At 38.3% G+C, this 19,504-nt stretch overlaps 1 protein-coding gene across 2 annotated transcripts in view; it reads left to right on the forward strand.

The window, feature by feature from the left end:
* The first annotated feature begins 1,668 nt into the window (after positions 1 to 1,668).
* The window catches only part of SV2C (synaptic vesicle glycoprotein 2C), a 182,596-nt gene continuing 164,760 nt past the window's right edge, over positions 1,669 to 19,504 (forward strand). For both annotated transcript variants that reach the window (XM_063087197.1, XM_063087198.1), the window contains exon 1: positions 1,669 to 2,248. In XM_063087197.1, the coding sequence (XP_062943267.1) occupies positions 1,669 to 2,248 (580 nt within the window). The remainder of the gene's footprint in view (positions 2,249 to 19,504) is intronic.

The following is a 19,504-nucleotide window of genomic DNA, read 5'->3' on the forward strand; positions in this document are numbered from 1 at the left end:
TCTATCTTGAGTTACTTAGCACCCCGTCCTCAACCTCTTTTCTCACCACCTTCCCATCTTTTCTTACTGTCCCCATGGATCCTCCCATCTTTCTTGCCTCCCAGCTCTCCAAAAAACAAAGAAAAGGGAAAACAAACAGAAAATCCTTTATTAAGGCATTTGGTAAAAAGCCTTGTAATCATATGTGTATTTTAATTTCATTTTGCCGTCTTCCAAACCACAGGCCAATGCAGAGCCTTGCTTCTGTCGTGCCTACTGAGCATTTGTAGGTAGTCAGTGGGAATGAGGCACAGTCCATTTATAAACAAACATCCTTTTGTCTTGCTGGGTTTGTTTGTGATATTTGGATGAACATTTAAATGTATGTTTGTAATAGCCAGGTACCAAGTATTTTACACTGGGTACAAAAAAAAAAGTAGAAATGACCATTATATAAATCAGTGTTTGGAATGCTGCCACAGCTTAAGGCTTGGGGAATTAGCAATGGGGGGAATGACTTTTTTCACATTTATGTCACCTGTGTACAAGGATGGGCCTGATGTTGGCTTGCCTGAGCCACCAGAAGAGACAGCTCAGTGGACAAGTGAAATATAAGTTACCATGAGGTCAGCCCAAATTTTAAGAGCCAAGACATAGGGTCTATCAGTGAGAAAGAAAATCAAATGGTCACAGAAGGCTGCAGACTCTGGTGTCCAGGACAACAGCTAGCTGGAGTGGCAGTAGGACAAGGTGGGAGGGAGTGTGTGGGGGGATGCGAGGGGAGGTTGTCCAGAGATGAATAAAATAGAGATAAAGCTGGAGTACTTACAGGGTGGGGGTGTGAAAGTCCATCACATGGGGCTTACTTGACCCTGCTGGCCTGGTGCTGGTTTTTAAAAGGGCAGAGCCCCCACTGAACAAGACATATGTTCTTAACTCAACGATTATCAAATGTATCTGTAAAATCATTTGATGAACTCTGCAAATTTCCTACAGATACAACCACTGTAGTAGGGAAAATACTCATTGTCAGTCTTGGATGCCCTGTGAGTCTGTTTTCAATTGTCGGGAGGAAAAAAATGAAAGTAGAGAGAAATGGACTATATATAGTGCTGCTCACTTGCTTTTCTGTTTTTTTCAATGTGAGGAAATAAAGTCTGGCAGCGTTCTTCTACTACTCTGGTTTTGCCTCTATAGTGTGTGTTTGTGTGACTGTGAGCAATATTATTTTTCTCAATCAAGGTATAGCCTTATAGCCCTTTGAAATGTGTTGGGTGCAATTTTAAAGGCGCAAGATGCTCTGTGTTATTCTCAGTGTAATGCCTGCGTAATGTTACCCTGAGGACAAAATTCCTTAAAACCAAATAATAATAATAATAATAACAGTAAAAACCCTAAGTACTGCAAGTGCTGATCACACTTAAGCAGAGAACCAGTATATGGAGTGCAGGTGTACAATGAGATCATAAAAAAAGAAAAGTGAATTCTGTGTCTTAGTCTGTGGGGCAGTGAAAAGAGACCAAGAAATAGATGGTGGGAAAGACACAGAAGGGAATAATAAGTATCTGCTCTGGTTCTTCTTTTGCAGTTCTGTTTTGAACCAAAATTGGATGATGCAGCCAGGGCTGAACCCCTGAACAGAGTCTGTGGAAAATTCCTGTCTTCTCATTGGCCATCGGTTTAGACAAGATGGAAGAGACTTACAAGGACAGGACTTCACTGATGAAGGGTGCCAAGGACATTGCCAAAGAGGTGAAGAAACAAACAGTAAAGAAAGTGAATCAAGCAGTGGACCGGGCCCAGGATGAATACACCCAGAGGTCCTACAGTCGCTTCCAAGATGAAGAGGACGACGATGACTATTACCCGCCGGGGGAACCCTACGATGGGGAAGCCAATGACGATGAAGGCTCAAGTGAAGCTACTGAGGGTCATGACGAAGACGATGAAATCTACGAGGGCGAGTATCAGGGCATCCCCAGGATGAACCAGGGGAAAGACAGCATAGTGTCCATGGGGCAGCCCAAGGGTGACGAGGGCAAGGACAGACAGGAGCTGGAGTCCGAGAGGAGAGCGGACGAGGAAGAGCTGGCCCAGCAGTATGAGCTGATAATCCAGGAGTGCGGTCATGGGCGTTTCCAGTGGGCCCTTTTCTTCGTCCTGGGCATGGCTCTCATGGCGGACGGTGTGGAGGTGTTTGTCGTTGGCTTTGTGTTGCCCAGTGCTGAGACAGACCTATGCATACCAAATTCAGGATCCGGATGGCTAGGTGAGTGTGCGATGTCAGTGAGACAAATGCTGAAACTGATTTATTTATTGAGCACGGTTATCAATATAGAGAATAAATACTTTTGTGTTACGGCACTGCATTTTTTTCAACTAGATCTTTTATTGTGAAAAACTTCAAACACACAAAAGAATCAAAATAATTTTACATTGAACCCCTGTATATATCCAACACCTAGATTCTGTGGTTAACATTCACCGTATTTTTTTATTACCTATCTGTCCATCTATAGATGCAGCAATCCAACTTACTTTTTATGCATTTCAGAGTAAGTTAGAAGAATATATATAATATATATAATTTTTTTTTTTTTCTTTTTCGTGACCTGCACTCAGCCAGTGAGTGCACCGGCCATTCCTATATAGGATCCGAACCTGCGGCCGCTGGGAGCGTCGCGGCGCTCCCAGCGCCGCACCCTCCCGAGTGCGCCACAGGCTCGGCCCAGAAGAATATATTTTAATTTATGCTATTATAATTGTTACACTGGTTTGCAAAGATATGCTCTTAGAAGTTAATAGAACTATTACATGAAACTGATTTGAAACCTTTCCAAATACAGAGGTTGATTCTATAAAACTCTGACAAATGTGATTTTAAATTTCAAATTTACGTATAATACTGTAGTTAAAATATTTTTAGGACCCTGCTAATTTTTTTTTCTATAATCTATGTGTATATTTGCTTATTTTTTTCAATTAGCCTTATTCATAGAATTTTCTCTAGGTGACGTGTTTTTTTGTTTTGTTTTTTATCTTTTTCAAGGTTTGTATCTTTATGCCTAAACTGGAAAATTTTCATTTCTTCGTATGATTTAAAATTTATTTCAAATCATATTTATATTTAAATTGCAGCCATTAAAAATAATATGACCTCTTTATAAAATAGACAGCAGATTTGATTTTTGTTTTAAAGTTACTATGCACTCAAGGTTCATATGCTTACAAAGTTGTATCTAGTTAACATTCCCTGAGTTTGTGCAAGGGAAAATAAGAAGGCCCAGAAACATGCACACAATAGAATATCCCCAACAGTTTGTCTACTTCAAATACTTGGTACACTAAGTTGGGAGGATTTCCAAACTCCTTTTGCAAATCCTGCCTCAGTGAACATGTTTATGTGCATATTAATCTTTGTGTGATCTGGAGTCTGTGAAAGAAAGTAAGACTATTTAGTAGCTATATTTCCAAGGGACTTTTTAAAACTACAGCTTGAAAAACAAAAGTATACAATTTTTTTTATGTGGAAGCCTAGTAACTTCGTTAAATAATGTTATAATCATTGATACTGAGATATTTTCTGTGTGATTAAAATTAAATATCATATCCTAAGTTGGTCTCTGACAACACAAGAGAGAGAATCATGAATAAGAAAAGGATTTACATCTTTTTATTCCTTTAACACTTGTTCTTTTATACGACCCACTTCTAGTATTTGTTTCTTTAGAGTTAACTGAAAGAAATGGATCCATGAAGGCAGATTGTGAAGGGTGAAGGAATGGTAGTCGGGGGGCATATTTTGCATATTTTTGCTCCTAGATTCATTTGTGTGTTCAAACATCTAAATGCAGACATCACCATGCCTCAGAGGAGGGTCCTTGGTCATTTGTCAAATTGGTCATTTTAACAGATCTGTTTTGTATATTCACTGTATTTTGTTTTTTCTTTTTTATTTGGTGAGCAAGTACAGATGACCCTTGAACAACACGGTTTGAACTGCACAGGTCCACTTACAAGTGGATTTTTTTCAATTTAGAAAACTTGCTGTATTGATAAATACATTACAATACTGTAAATGTATTTTCTCTCCTTATAATTTTCTTAATAACATTTTTTAACCTTTTAAAAATTTTTTTCTATTTTTTATTTATTTATTTTTTACCTTTGGAGCTTACCATTTTGATAACATTTTCTTTTCTCTACCTTACTTTTACTGTATATAATACATAAAACATACAAAATATGTGTTAATTACTGTTTATGTTATCAGTAAGGCTTCCAGTTAACAGTAGGCTATTGGTAATTTTTGAGGAGTCAAAAGTTATATGCAGATTTTTGACTGCAGGAGGGGTTGGGCACCCCTGACTCTTGTGTGTCCAAGGGTCAACTGTATATGCACTGTAAGTCTGGACATCAAAATATTTATCAAGATTTTGCTAAAGGAATATGTCAGCAGAATGTTTCAAGAAGACAGATTCTTAGAAATGCATCCACACATATATTTAATAATTGGAGGCTTAAGTTTAGAATAAAAATCTTTTCATGTTGTGATCCTAGCTTTTATATTGGGAACATTACAGGAAAACCTAAGCCAAGATTGCCATTGTGCCTTATGTTCTTGGTGCTGAATGGCAGCACAGTATTACATATGGTCCTCTTATCAGTCAAACCTCTAAACCCAGAAACCCTAACGTTACACACCCCCAGGTGGTATTAAGAACTGTAGATAATGCTGAAGAACAATTGGAGCACAGATATTTTCATCTGTCCATAAATGTTGCCTGCTTTAGTGAATTAAAACTGTGTCCCCAGGAGTGCACAGTTTCACTCAATGTTGTGAGTCCCCAACAGAAGCATTTTAATGGTTTCATAACTGTGCCTTCCAGACTTGCATTTTAATGATTTTGCCATTGTAATTTCACTCATAATTGCATTCTAACAGAGTCTTTTCAGACAAGCGTTTAAATTGTTTTGCCATTTTCATATTATCGAATAATAGCTTTGTAATATAATTACCACACTAAGTCATAGCAATGGGGTCAAAATGCAAGAAAAAAAGATGCATGACCCATGTTTGGTGGCATTTTGAGAAAATAGATTTGCAAAATATTTTCTCACTTGATACTAGTCATTGTGTCATTGTCCTCAAGGAAGACCAGCAACAAAAATATGACCCAATTTATGTTTTAATTGTTTGGGAGATTGGTCTTTTCTTTTTGTTTGCTAGAAGATCGACTTAAAGGTAGCTAAGGTCATACCATGTGTGCATGTGTCTGTGTGTATGGCCTGGGTGTATATATAACATTGTTAACTGGGCTGGAAGAAGTTAGAGTAAGTATTTAATTATCTAATGAGTTGTTCTTTTTGGGAATAAGTACAGTCACTTTAAGATAATCCATTCTCTATCGCCATAGTCTATTGATTAAACATTCATTGTGTGCAAAGCACAGTATTATCACAAGAGATAATAGGACCAAAAAAACGGTTTCTCTATGTAAGGAAGTTAGAGTCTAGTATGGAAAAATCACAAATATCTGCAAATTACCAGTACAAAGAAGCAAGTATGGGTAGTCATAAAAGAAGTACAAATAAAGAGTTTTCAAGCAGGGGACCTCGTTAAGGAGTAAGGCCCTGACTAAAGCAATGGAGAGAAGGAATGGATTTGAGAGCTTTTCCAGAGGTTGAGTCAGCAAGGATTTGCTCATCATAGTTTGGAAGGGGGAGGAAGGGACCAGTGAATGGAAGGAAGGCAGTCCATCAAATTAGGTAATACAGAGTCCAGGTTTTAGCAGGAGAGAGAAAGATGAAAATGTTTACTTTTAGACATTCCCATTTTGAGGTCCTTGGGGACGATCCAAGAGGAGTGCTACTCCACATTTGAGCTGAAGTGCCCAGAGGTTCGGGAGCCATCTCATATAAGATGACAATGCCAATGACACTAACCAGGGAGAGAAAGGTTTCCTGCTGAACACTATTTATGGGGCTGGTGGTGGAGGAAGATGTCATGAAGCAGGCTGATAAGGAGAAGCCAGAGAAACTAGGAAAGAGGGGAGGTCTAGAAGTTGCTGGAAGAAAGAAGGAATGCATAACTCTCAGATGCTGCAGAATCTTGCACTAAAGGCTGAAACCAGCCTCAAGTATGGCCTTTAAGAAGTTATTGGCTGCTGCAAATGGATCTTAAAATGAACACACTGAGCAAGGCTAGGAATTTTTTAAGTTTGTGTATTGAGTGAAATGACGTGTTTTCTGAATTCCCAGCCCCTGGTCACAGGGCAGTTTTCTCAGACATCAGGCATTTTTCCCTCCCACTGCTGTAGCTTAGAGTGGATGCTGTGTGAGTGAGCCCTCTCGGACCACGACTGACTTAGTATCTGTCCAAGTGTTGTGGAGAGCGGAAGGTTGGGTTCAAAGATTACCCCCAAGCACTTAGGATGTACGGCCATTTCCAGCTCAGCCCTGCCTCAGCTCTAACCTATTAGAGCAGAGCCAGCACCCTGCTGATGGTCCTTCCCTGACACCGTTCCATCAGAGGGGCTGGCCTCCCACTCACTGGCTCATTTCCTCCTGAGACCCACCTAGTGAAGCAGAGAACTTCATCATTATTGGCTCAATTGCTTTCTTGCTGAGAGGTACAAAGGTGAGTAATAGTCATGGCCAGGTGCTGACTAGTAATAAATAGATGGGAAATATATACCTGATAACTAAATCTGAACTAAATAATAACTAAACATCCTATATGTGTTTCTTTTATCCTTTTCAAGGCAAATATCAACTGTAACTCCTAATTCCCACATGCACTGGTAATTTTCAGGACAGGAGTTTTAGGAGCAGAGTGGGGACAGAGCCAGATTGTTTTAGGATGAAAACTGAATGGTCTTAAGAAAAATGGAGCTAGCGAGGACATTTGATTCAATTAACGTTAATAGAGCACCAACTACAAGCCACGTACCTGACAAGGTACATTGGGAGATATTCTGATGAGTATGTTGTGACTTTTGTCATTTGTTTTTACCATGCAACAAATACACTTGTAAAGAGATAAAATTTTACACTATGTTTTTTCTACAACAGAGATATTGAATAAAATGATGTGGGATCACAGAGGAGGGAATCACTAGATTTGCCTTTGGGAAATGGTGAAAACTCATGTAGGAAGTGACATTTAAACAGAGTTTTGAGGGCTGAATAAGAGTTTACCAGGCAGGTAAGAAGGAGAATGTCATTCCAAGAAAATGTTATTGCTGTCAAAGGGCCTGGACTTTGTAGGAAATTATAGGAATGTTAGTGGAGGGTGGCAGGTAGTGTTGGAGCTGATAGGCCACGTTGTGGATGTATTATGAAAGACCTCAATGCCAAGATAGAGGGTTTGGCAGGCACAGGAAGAGAAATACTGCATGTTCTCACTTTATTTGTGGGAGCTAATAAAAATAAATAAATAAATACAAACAAATAAATGGGGGTGGGGGGGGAAGAAGACACAGCAATCACAATAATTCCTTGAACTTGTTCAGATAAGTGAACAAATATGATATTGATTGAGGAGGAAAGGGGGAGAGGGAGGAATTGGTAAAGGGACATGAAAATCAACTACATTGTATATTGATAAATTAAAATAAAAAAAATAAATTAAAAAAACAAATAGGGAGTTTAGATTTTATCCTGTAGTAGGCAAGAATGGCATCATTAGTTTTGTGTTTTAGAAAGCCACCTCTGGCAGCAGTGTGGGGAGTGAATTAGATGGAAGAAAGACTTAAAAAGTCAAATGGATATGAAATCTAAGCCACATACTCGATGTGTGATGGTTTGCAAGTAATTTAAATTTCTCTGTGCCTCAGTTTTCACACCTGTACATTGGGAATAAGAACACCAGATGGGATTGGGAGGAGTAAATGAGAGAGCATATGCATAGCTCTTAGCAAAGCATCTAGTATATAGCAAACATTACTAAATGATAGCTGCTGTAATAATTATTAGAAGCATGAAGATCAGTTAGGAGGCAAATGCAATAGCCTGGGGGGGGGGGGAAAGAAAGAAAAAGTGATAGAATCCTGAACTAAATCAGTTAATAGTGTGAGAGATGGGTCAGAATTGAGAAACTCTTCTAGAATAGAAATGGCAAAATTTGGTGAATGAGAAAGATGATAAGTAGATAGCTGAGGATGATCTCCAAGACTTTGGCATAGGTAACTAAGATTGAAAACAGAAAGAAACAGAGCAGGGGGGGAGGCTGATGAAGTTTATTTTGAAGGGTATTTGTCTGGTAGTTAAGAGAGGGATTAGGACCAGAATGACAGATGTGGGCTCTGAAAAGGGAGATTTAATCAGACAGAGAACACAGCTAAATAGGAGGCAGAAAAAGACCAAAGAAGGTATCAGACAGCTTAGCCAGGTATTGGAGAGTCTTTTGGACCCAAAATATCCAGTATCCAGAAAGAAATTCCCCTGCATGAGGACACTTTTAAATTTTTTTACTTAAAAAATTTTTTTTAACTACAATACTCTTAGAATCCCTTTACTATTTTTTTCAGAACCAGTGGACACTTTAAAATTTTGATCTACATGCTCATCTAGACATATTCGTTTCGTGGAGCCCACTGGAGACAGGGTGGGAGTAGGGAGGAGTGGGACCCCGTCTGTCATCCCTTTCCTCTGCTTTATCAGGGCACACTCAGATTTATCTCCTATATAATGCAATTTATGTTAATAAAGGATTCCATATCTAAACAACAAAAATATTTTAAGCATCTTACCTGGAATATCAGTGACTTCAGCTGTCCCACTGGTATTACAATAGATTCATTGTTTGACAAACTAGTATTTAAGGAGTGGCCATTATGTGGGGGGTGGGGGGTGGGATATGGCCTAAGGCCCTATAATGGAGATTGAGATTAATAAATGCTGAGGAATCATGATATTTCCCAGCTGTTGTTGCATTAGTGATTTAGGCAAACCCTGTCACCTTAAAGATGAGGACAGGAGACCTGGAGACTTTGGGTAACTTGCCTGGTCCATGGCTGGGCATTGGCTGAGGTAGAATATAGAAGATACATTCCAACTCTTACCCCTCTGTTCCTTTCTGGTTCCCTAACATTTTCCTTTAAAGTCCTTTTGGTTGAGTTAACCCCTGGAAGAATACAAGGCTCTTGATTCTTGGAGGAAATACACACAAAATTGCAGCCAGCCCTCGCCTCTAATGCAAAATAGACCAAAGCAACAAATAGTCACCTGAAGAGTAGAGTGTCTAGGAGAAAACAACATAATCCAGCTAGGCAGAGGAAAGCCCCCCAATACCTGGAAACTCGAAACAGCAACATAGAAGGACAGGAGAAACTCCTGACCAGGACTGGCATGGAGACTTGAGAAATCCTGCACTGCTGAGACAAGGTAGGTGGGGAAGGGCTGGCAGCCGGTGCTCCTGACCTTAAACACCTGCAAACCTGGCTGCATGGTAACCTCGTGGCCCTCATGAACAGTGAGCTCAGTTTGTGGACTGGCTAAGAACCCACACAACTATATTTTCCCAGAGGAGAACTACAGGCAGAGTCACCAACTCCCCCCTCAGTCCCAGACTGCCACTCAATGTCACCATTTTGGGATAGGAGCCAGGGGAGCCCAGAATCCCACCAACTCTGTGGCCCCACACACCCTGGCAGAGAGCACAGGGGGGAGCATGCCAATTGCCTGCCCTCCTTCTTTCCAGGAGCACAGAGCCCTGCTCGACATAAGGGAATTGCCTGTGCCAGTGGAGGCGGGGGGAGCATGCTGGTCTTCTAGATCCACACCCTTCTTCCTGCAGGAGCTAAGAGCCATGCCCAACTCAACACTCTGCACCAACTCCAGCAGACAGAAAGTGGAGACTGCACTGACTCCTTGTGCTGGTTGCCTGAATCCATGCCCTCTGCCTCCAGAAGCTCAGAGGTCTTCCTGATGCAGTGAGCCCACCAGCACGAGCAGAGAGTGCACTGAGGGTGTACAAACCACCTATATCCATGCCACCTTCCCTGGGAGCCCATTGTCCCATCTGAAACAGCAGCCTTTGCACACCAGTGGAGAAGGTGCAGGGAGCAAGCCAGCACTTACTATTGCACCCACCCAGAACCAAACCTTCATAGCCCAACCTTACTATCAATATAAAACACTTCTATAGGTAAGAGTCTCTCCCCTCAAAAACCACTCCAAAAATTTTTAAAAGTGACTATACCACCAGCTACCCAGACACCAACACAGAGACATGCGAAGCATAAAAAAACAGGGAGAAATGACACCCCAAAAAGAAGACTACAATTCTCCAATGATAGACCCCCCAAAACAGAAAACTGCTGAATTGCCTGAAGAGAAATCCCAAATGTCAATATTAAGGAAACTCAACATGATGGATGAAAAAACAGGTAGGAATCACAGTGAATTAAAAAAAAAAAATCCAGAACATGTATGAAAAATTCAACAAAGAGACAGAAACAATAAAAAAGAACCAAGCAGAAATCCTGCAACTGAAGAATTCATTCAATGAAATAAAAAATACAACTGAGAGAATAAGCAGCAGGCTAGAACAAGCAGAAGAAAGAATTTCTGAACTGAAAGACAGGCTTTTTGAATTAAGTTGGACAAAAAAAAAAAAAAGAAGAAAGAATTTTTAAAAATGAAGAAAGCCTACAAGATCTTTCTGATAGCCTTAAGCACACAAACATGGGTGTACTGGAAGAAGAAGAGAGAGAAAAAGGCATTGAAACCCTATTTAATGAAATAATAGCTGAAAACTTCCCAAGCATTGAGAGAGATATGGTCACACAGATCCAAGAAGCTCAAAGATCCCCAAACAGATTCAATCCTAAAAGGAACTCCCCGAGACACATTGTAGTCAAATTGTCAAAAGTCAAAGACAAAGAAAGAACTGTAAAACCAGTAAGAAAAAAGTGTCAAATCACCTATACAGGAATACTCAGCAGGCTAACAACAGACTTCTCAAGAGAAACCCTACAAGCCAGGAGACAGTGGGGTGATATATTCAAAGTCCTGAAAGAAAAAAACTGCCAACCAAGAATACAATATCCAGCAAAGCTTCCCCTCAGAAATGAAGGAGAAATAGTATCTTATCCAGACAAACAAAAGCTGTGGGAATTCACCACCACAAGATCAACCCTTCAGCAAATCCTCAAGGAAGTCCTACCTCTGGAGTCAAAAAAGCAATATATATCATGATAAATACATGAGAAGAGTAAAAACCACTAGTAGAACAGATATGCAAAAGAGAAAGAGAAAGAAAATGTATCTTATTACTGCAAAAAATACCAAACAGCAAAGACAAACAATAAAAGAGAAAAAAAAGGAACAAAAGAAACATAAAACAAACATAAAAAAATTAATAAAATGTCAGGAACAAGGCAATACCTCTCAGTAATAACCTTGAATGTAAATGGATTAAATTCCCCACTTAAAAGATAAAGACTGGGGCCGAGCCTGTGGCGCACTTGGGAGAGTGCGGCGCTGGTAGCGCGGCGACGCTCCCGCCGCGGGTTCGGATCCTATATAAGAATGGCCGGTGCACTCACTGGCTGAGTGCCGGTCACGAAAAAGACAAAAAAAAAAAAAAAAAAGATACTGACTGAATGGATTAAAAAACTAGACCTTGCTATATTCTGCCTCCATGAAACTCACTTCACCAACAAAGGCACATATAAATTAGTAGCGTAGGGTTGGAAAAAGATATTCCATGTAAATGGAAACCAAAAATGAGCAGGAATTGCCATACTTATATCAGATAAAATAGATTTCAAAGCAAGAATATAAAAAGAGACAAAGAAGGACATTATATAATGATAAAAGGATTGATGCAGCAAGAAGATGTAACAATCATAAATATATATGCATCCAACATTGGAGGACCCAGATATGTAAAGCAACTGGTATTGGATCTAAAGAGAGAGATAGACCCCAACACAATAACAGTCAGGGACTTTAACACACTGCTATTAGCAATGGACAGATCATTTAGACAAAAAATTAGCAGAAAAATATTGGATTAAAACAGCACTTTAAATGGACTTGACAGACATTTACTGAACATTTCACCCAACAACTAAAGAATATTCATTCTTGTCATCAGCAGATGGATCATCTGAAAGACAGACCACATGTTAGGCCACAAAATAAATCTCAACAAATTTTAAAAGACTGAAATCATATCAAGTGTATTTTCATATCACAATGAAATAAAATTAGAAATTAACAAGCAAAACTTTGGAAATTATACAATATAAATACATGGAAATTAAACAACATGATCCTGAGCAACTAATGGGTCAAAGAAAAAATAAAACAGTACGAAAAAAATTCCTTGAAACAAATGAAAATACAAGTACAACTTACCAAAACCTATGGGATACTACAAAAGCAATACTAAGATGAAAGTTTATTGCAATAAATGTTTATGCTTACATCAAAAGAATAGAAAGACTTCAAATAAACAACTAAACATTATACCTCAAAGAACTAGAAAAATAAGTGCAATCCAACCCAAAAATTAGTAGACAGAAAGAAATAAGATCAGAGCAGAACTAAATGAAATAGAGACAAAAAAAAAAAAAAAAAAAACCCACAAAAAATCAATGAAACAAAAAGTTGGTGTTTTGAGAAGGTAAACAAAATACACAAACCATTAGGTAGACTAACTAAAAAAAGAAGAGAATACCCAAATAACAAAAATCAGAAATGAAAAAGGAGACATAACAACTGATACCACAGAAATACAAAGACTCATTAGAGACTATCATGAACAACTATACACCAACAAATTTGAAAACCTGGAGGAAACGGATAAATTTCTAGACATGTGCAGACTACCAAGACTGAACCAAGAAGAAACAGAAAACCTGAACAGACCAATAACAAGCAACAAGATTGAAGCAGCAATGACCAGCCTCCCAACAAAGAAAATCCTAAGACCAGGTGGCCTCCCTGCTGAATTATATGACATCTTTAAAGAAGAATTAACACCAATCCTTTTCAAACTATTCCAAAAAATTGAAACAGAGGCCATTCTCCCAAACTTATTCTATAAGGCCGGCATTTTCCTGATACCAAAATCAGACAAAGACACAACAAAATGAGAAAACTGCAGGCCAATATCCTTGATGACCCTAGACACTAAAATCCTCAACAAAATATTAGCAAACGGGTCTTAACAATTGTAAGACCCATTTGCTAATATTGTACGATTGTAACAATTGTATCTAACAATGCAATTTGGGGTATAACTCAGCCCATCTGGGACTGAGTTTACCCATTAACAATGAGGAAGTAGAACTAGGTAATACTGAGATCACTCTGAGCTGTAGCTTTCTTTATTTCAGTAAAACTGGGGTCTTTTGTTTTTCCTAAATATCATTTGTGAAGCTTCCAGTGATTTTCCAGTGGTCAATAGAGCTTTAAATTGATCAACCACTGTGTTTCACTGAGGATTGTGTATAGGACCTAAAAAAAAAAAAAGAAAAATTAACAGACAGAATATAACTGCACATCAAAAAGACTATACACTGTGATCAAGTGGGATTCATTCCAAGGATGCAAGGATGGCTCAATTTACGCAAGTCAATAAATATGATATGTTACATCAACAAAATCAAGGACAAAAACCATATGATTATCTCAATAGATACAGAAAAAGCATTTGACAAATTCAATATCCCTTTATGACACTCTCAACAGAATAAACACAGAAGGAAAGTATGTCCACACAATAAAAGCCATATATGGCAAACCCACTGCCAACATCATCCTGAATGGGGAAAAGCTTTCAGAACAGGAACAAGACAAGGATTCCCACTCTCACCATTCCTATTCAGTGTAGTATTAGAAGTACTAGCCAAAAAGGTCAGGCCAAAGGGCATCAAAATTGGAAAAATGAAATCAAATTATCCCTGTTTACAGATGACATGACTCTATGTGCAGATAAACTTAAAAACTTTACCAAAAACCTTGTAGAGCTGATAAATGAATTCAGCAATGTTGCAGAATATAAGATCAATACACAAAATCTGTAGTGTTTTTATACACCAACAATGAACTATCAGAAAAAGAAATCAAGAAAACTAGCCCAGTTACAACAGCTACCAAAAGAATTAAATACCTAGGAATACATTTAACCAAGGAGGTGAAAGATCTATACAATGAGAACTACAAAACGCTGTTAAAAGAAATTAAAGAGGACACCAAAAGTTGGAAAGACATCCCATGTTCATGGATTGGAAGAATTAATATTGTGAAAATGTCCATTCCACCTGAAGCAATCTACAAATTAAATGTAATCCCCATCAAAATACTAATGATATTCTTCACAGAAATAGTAAAAGTAATCTTAACATTCATATGGAACAACAAAGGACCCTGAATAGCCAAAGCAATCCTGAGTAAACAAAGCCAGAGGCATTATACTACCCGACTTTAAATTATACTGCAAAGCTATAGTAACCAAAACATCATGGTACTGGCATAAAAACAGACACATGGACCAATGCAACAGAATAGAAAACTGAGAAATCAACTCACATATTATAGCCAACTGATTTTTGACAAAGGCATCAAGAACATACATTGGGGAAAGGACAGCCTCTTCAGCAAATGGTGCTGGGAAAACTGGATATCCATGTGTAGAAGAATGTAACTAGACCTGTACATCTTGCCATAAACCCAAATCAACTCAAAATGGGTTAAAGACTTAAATATAAGACCTGAAACTTTAAAATTCCTAGAAGAAAACATAGGGAAAGCACTTCAGGATGTAGGACTGGGCAAACACTTTATGAATAAGACCTCAAAAGCAGAAGCAGCAAAAGAAAAAATAAACAAATGGGATTATATCAAATTAAAAAGCTTCTACACAGGCAAAGCACACAATCAACAGAGCAGAAAGGCAACTTACAAGTGAGAGAAAATTGCAGACTATACATCCAGCAAGGGATTAAAATGCAGAATAAACAAGGAACTCAAACAACTTAACAGTAAAAAAACTAATAATCAAATTAAAAAATGGGCAAAGGAGCTGAATAGGCATTTTTCAAAAGAAAACATACAAATGGCCAACAAGTATATGAAAAATGCTCAGCATCACTAATTATCAGGGAAATGCAACTCAAAACCACATTGAGATATCATCAATTAGACTCGCTATTATAAAAAACACAGAAAATAACAAATGCTGGCAAGGATATGGAGAAAGGGGAACTCTTATACACTGTTGGTGGGACTGTAAATTAGTACAGCCATTATGAAACAGTGTGGAGTTTTCTCAAATAACTGCAGATAGAAATACCATACTATCCAGTCCCTTTACTGGCTATATGCCCAAAGGAATGGAAATCATCATGTCAAATGGATACCTGCAAGCTCATGTTTATCACAGCTCTATTTTCAATAGCCAAGATATGGAACCAACCTAAATGTCCATCAACAGACAACTGTATAAGGAAAATATGGTATATATGCACAATGGAATTCTATTCAGTAGTAAAAAAAGAATGAAATCCTGCCATTTGCAGAAGCATGGATGAGCTTGGAGAAAATTATATTAAGTGAAACAAGCCAGGCACAGAAAGAGAAATGTCGCATGTCCTCACTCATAAGTGGGAGCTAAAGAAGGAAGAAAGGAAGGAAGGAAGGGAAAGTTGAATCAATCACAATAAGGAACTGAACTTTCAGGAGAGAACAGAAGTGTGATTACTAGCGGTGGGAAAGGGGGAGGGGGAGGGGGTTAGGGAGAAATTGGTTAATGGACACAAGGCATGATTACGTTTTGTAATGATGAATATGCTAATTATCCTGATTCGATCATCATACATTGGACACAGGCGTTGATATTCAACTCTGTACCCCACAAATATGTATAATCAATTATGCTATAATAACAAAAGAAAAGAAAAAAAAGAAATTCACTTTGTGAACTTGAACAATGTAATCACCTATTGAACTTGTACACTTTTTTCCCTTTTCCAAAACCCTAATAGAAAGTACTGCTTGTTTTTTGTATTCATAAGCAGTACATAATGGCAACGGTCACACATGAGAAATTTGATTGCCTCAGAGAATTAACCTGTAAAATCAGCTTATAGTGCAAAGTCATCATGAAGAAGCAGAGTGGCAGAAGTTAAAATAAAGAAAGGGAATGTAAGCCCTATGGGAATAGGGGGTTTTGTCTGTGTTGTTCACTACTGTATCCTCCCTGCCCAGAACAGTGTGTGGTTGAATGAGTGAAAGACAGTCTCTGAGATCTTTAACACATTGAGACCTCATTGAATATCTGAACATATCTAAAGCAAGAATGTGTTATTTCAAACTGGAACTCATCAGCAGTGGAGAAACAGAAGAAAGAAAGTCACAGATGCAGATGTTGGCAGTGCCCTTCCAAGTGCTGCTCTTGGCTGGGGTGCCTGACCTAAGGGTTTAACCTACCTGACTTGGGAGCCATATGTATCATTGTTAAAGGGAAAGATGCACTAGGCATTCTTGGCCTGGAGTCCATGAAGACACAAACACTGTAGCTAAGATCTCTCATTCTAATTCCATGCTCCAAAGCACCTTGAAGATTTCAAATTCAGCTTTCTCTACAGTTTGTCCATCAGCAATGTGCTTGCCAAAGGATGCCAGTCTTCTTGGAAATTCTGGTTTTTATTTTTTATTATTTATTTATTTATTGGGTTTGTTTGTTTTGTTTTGTTTTTATTGGTTATGAATATTCATGGAGTACAAAGCAAATTGTCACCACTCGTGCCTAAGATGTGATGACCAGATCCATACTGGCAGCATGTCCGTTACCACAAATTGTGATTATACCATGTGTCCCCCACCCAATTATCCCCTCAATTATCCCCGACCTCCCTCCCCATCCCCCATTCCCCACTCTACTTTGTATTCCTAGGCATGTTCTCTCCCTCTGCAAGTCCAACGCACTACTGTGGTCTTTCTTTCCTTTCTTCTTTATCTCTTAGTTCCCACTTATGAGAACATACATATGGTATTTATCCCTCTGTGCCTTGCTTATTTCACTCAACATAAGTTTCTCTAAGCTCATCCATGTTGTTGAAAATGGGAGAATTTCATTCTTTTTTATGGCACAGTAGTACTCCATATATGGTATATATACCACAGTTTCCTTATCCAATCATCCAGCAATGGACATTTAGGTTGGTTCCATATCTTGGCTATTCTGAACTGAGGTGCAATGAACATGGGAGTGCAAGTATCCCTTCAACATGATGATTTCCATTCCTTTGGGTGTATACCCACAGGTGGGATTGCTGGATCATATGGAGGATCTGTCTGTAGTGGTTTGAGAAACCTCCATACTATTTTCCTTAGTGGATGTTCTAATTTATGGTCCCACTAACAATGTAGGAGTGTTCCCTTCTCTCCACAGCCTCACCAGCATTTGTTATTCTCATTCTTTTTGATTATAGCCAGTCTCACTGGGGCGAGATGATATCTCAAAATGGTTTTAATTTGCATTTCCCTGATGACTAGTGATGTTGAGCATTTTTTCATGTACCCATTGGCTATTTGTATGTCTTCCATTGAAAAATGTCTGTTCAGTTCCTTTGCCCATTTTTTCATTGGGTTATTTGTTTTTTTACTGCATAATTGTTTGAGTTCCTTGTATGTTATGGATATTAATCCCTTGTCAGATGCACGGTTAGCAAAATTTTCTCCCACTCTGTGGGTTGTCATTTCACTCTCTAGGTTGTTTCCTTTGCTGTGCAGAAGCTATTTAGTTTGATTTAGACCCATTTGTTTATTTTTTCTTTTGTTGCTTGTGCTTTTGGGCTCATGTTCATAAAGTCTGTGCCCAGACCTAGTTCCTGAAGTGTTTCACCTATATTTTCCCTTAGTAATATTACAGTTCTGGGTCTTATACTTAAGTCTTTAATCCATTTTGAGTTGATTTTAGTATATGGTTTGAGATGCATATCTAGTTTCATTCTTCTACATATGGATATCCAAGTTTCCCAGCACCATTTATTGAAGAGGCACTCTTTTCACCAATGTATGTTTTTGTTCCCTTTGTCAAATATCAGATGGCTGTAAGCCTGAGAGGTGATTTCTGGGTTCTCTGTTCTGCTCCATTGGTCTGAGTGTCTGTTTTTATGCCAGTACCACGCTGTTTTGGTTACTATAGCTTTCTAGTATAATTTGAAGTCAGGTAGTGTTATGCCTCTGGCTTTATTTCTTTTGCTTAAGATTGCTTTGGCAATTCGAGGTCTTTTGTTGTTCCATGTGAATGTTAAGGTTGTATTTTCCATTTCTGTGAAGAATGTCATTGGTATTTTGATGGAGATTACATTGAATCTGTAGATTGCTTTGAGTAGTATAGACATTTTCACAATGTTAATTCTTCTGATCCAAGAGCATGGAATGTCTTTCCATTGTTTTGTGTCTTCTTTAATTTCTTTCAATAGTGGTTTGTAATTCTGATTGTAGAGATCTTTCACCTCCTTGGTTAAATTGATTCCTAGGTATTTTATTTAATTTTTTTTTGTGACTGCTGTAAATGGGTTTACTTTCTGTCTTTTTTCATTGGTCTTGGTGAGGCTGGCTATTGGGAGACTGCTTCTGAGGTTAGCTATTGGGAGTCTGCCAACACATCTGCTTTCTGAACATGTAAGACTGATGTCCAGACTAGGACTGAGAAGAAGTAGCTCACACCCTGGGAAGCCTACTTTGGTGGTCACCTGGGTTTCCTGGAGAAATATCCCATGTGCAGTACATACTAGGTTCCTTTTAAACATCTACAATATTAACTAGAATTGATTGGCATGTAGGGAAAAAACAGAGGTAGACTAAGAACATCAAAGCATTGAGATTATATTTGTGCACATAATTGGAATTTTACTTGACTTTTTTTCCCTTTTTTAGAAGCTCTTGGTGGTTTTAAAAATATTTCTAAATAATTCTAGAATAAATATATATTTTTATGGATTTAGGATATGTTTTGGGGTAGAAATGGAGCAGTGGTTTTTATTCCACTTAATACTTTGCTGTCACCTGTATCAAGTCAGACTACATGCATTTCTGTATCTTCCATTGACTGCTAGAGTGTTTATTCAGCTAAAATTTATTGAGCACCTACCACGTGACAAGCACTGTTTAGACTTTAGAGATGTAATAATAAATAAAACAGAAAATATCTCTGGTAGATCTTAAGCATGTCTTTCAACTTCTCCTTCTATAGTTTTACCTAGATGGTGGAATTCCTTGGAACATACATATTTTTTTCTCTCTCTCTCTGCCCCTTATAGAAAAGATAGTTTCCTTGAGGGCAAGCTGGATAGATATGAATTGAATCACCTCACCTTAATTTTTCTTTCTCCACCCTTCCATATGCTCCCTTATTCCTTTGGGTATGAACAATAGAACCATTCTGTTGGGATTTTTAGCTACCTTATCTAGGATAGCTGTGTCTGATTTTCTTAAAGCCATCAGCTTTAAGTTTCCAAGATTCCTTATTTTTGAGTCCCACTGACTGTTGTTTACCACT

Source organism: Cynocephalus volans, chromosome 2 (genome assembly GCF_027409185.1).
Source record: "Cynocephalus volans isolate mCynVol1 chromosome 2, mCynVol1.pri, whole genome shotgun sequence".
NCBI lineage: Eukaryota > Metazoa > Chordata > Mammalia > Dermoptera > Cynocephalidae > Cynocephalus > Cynocephalus volans.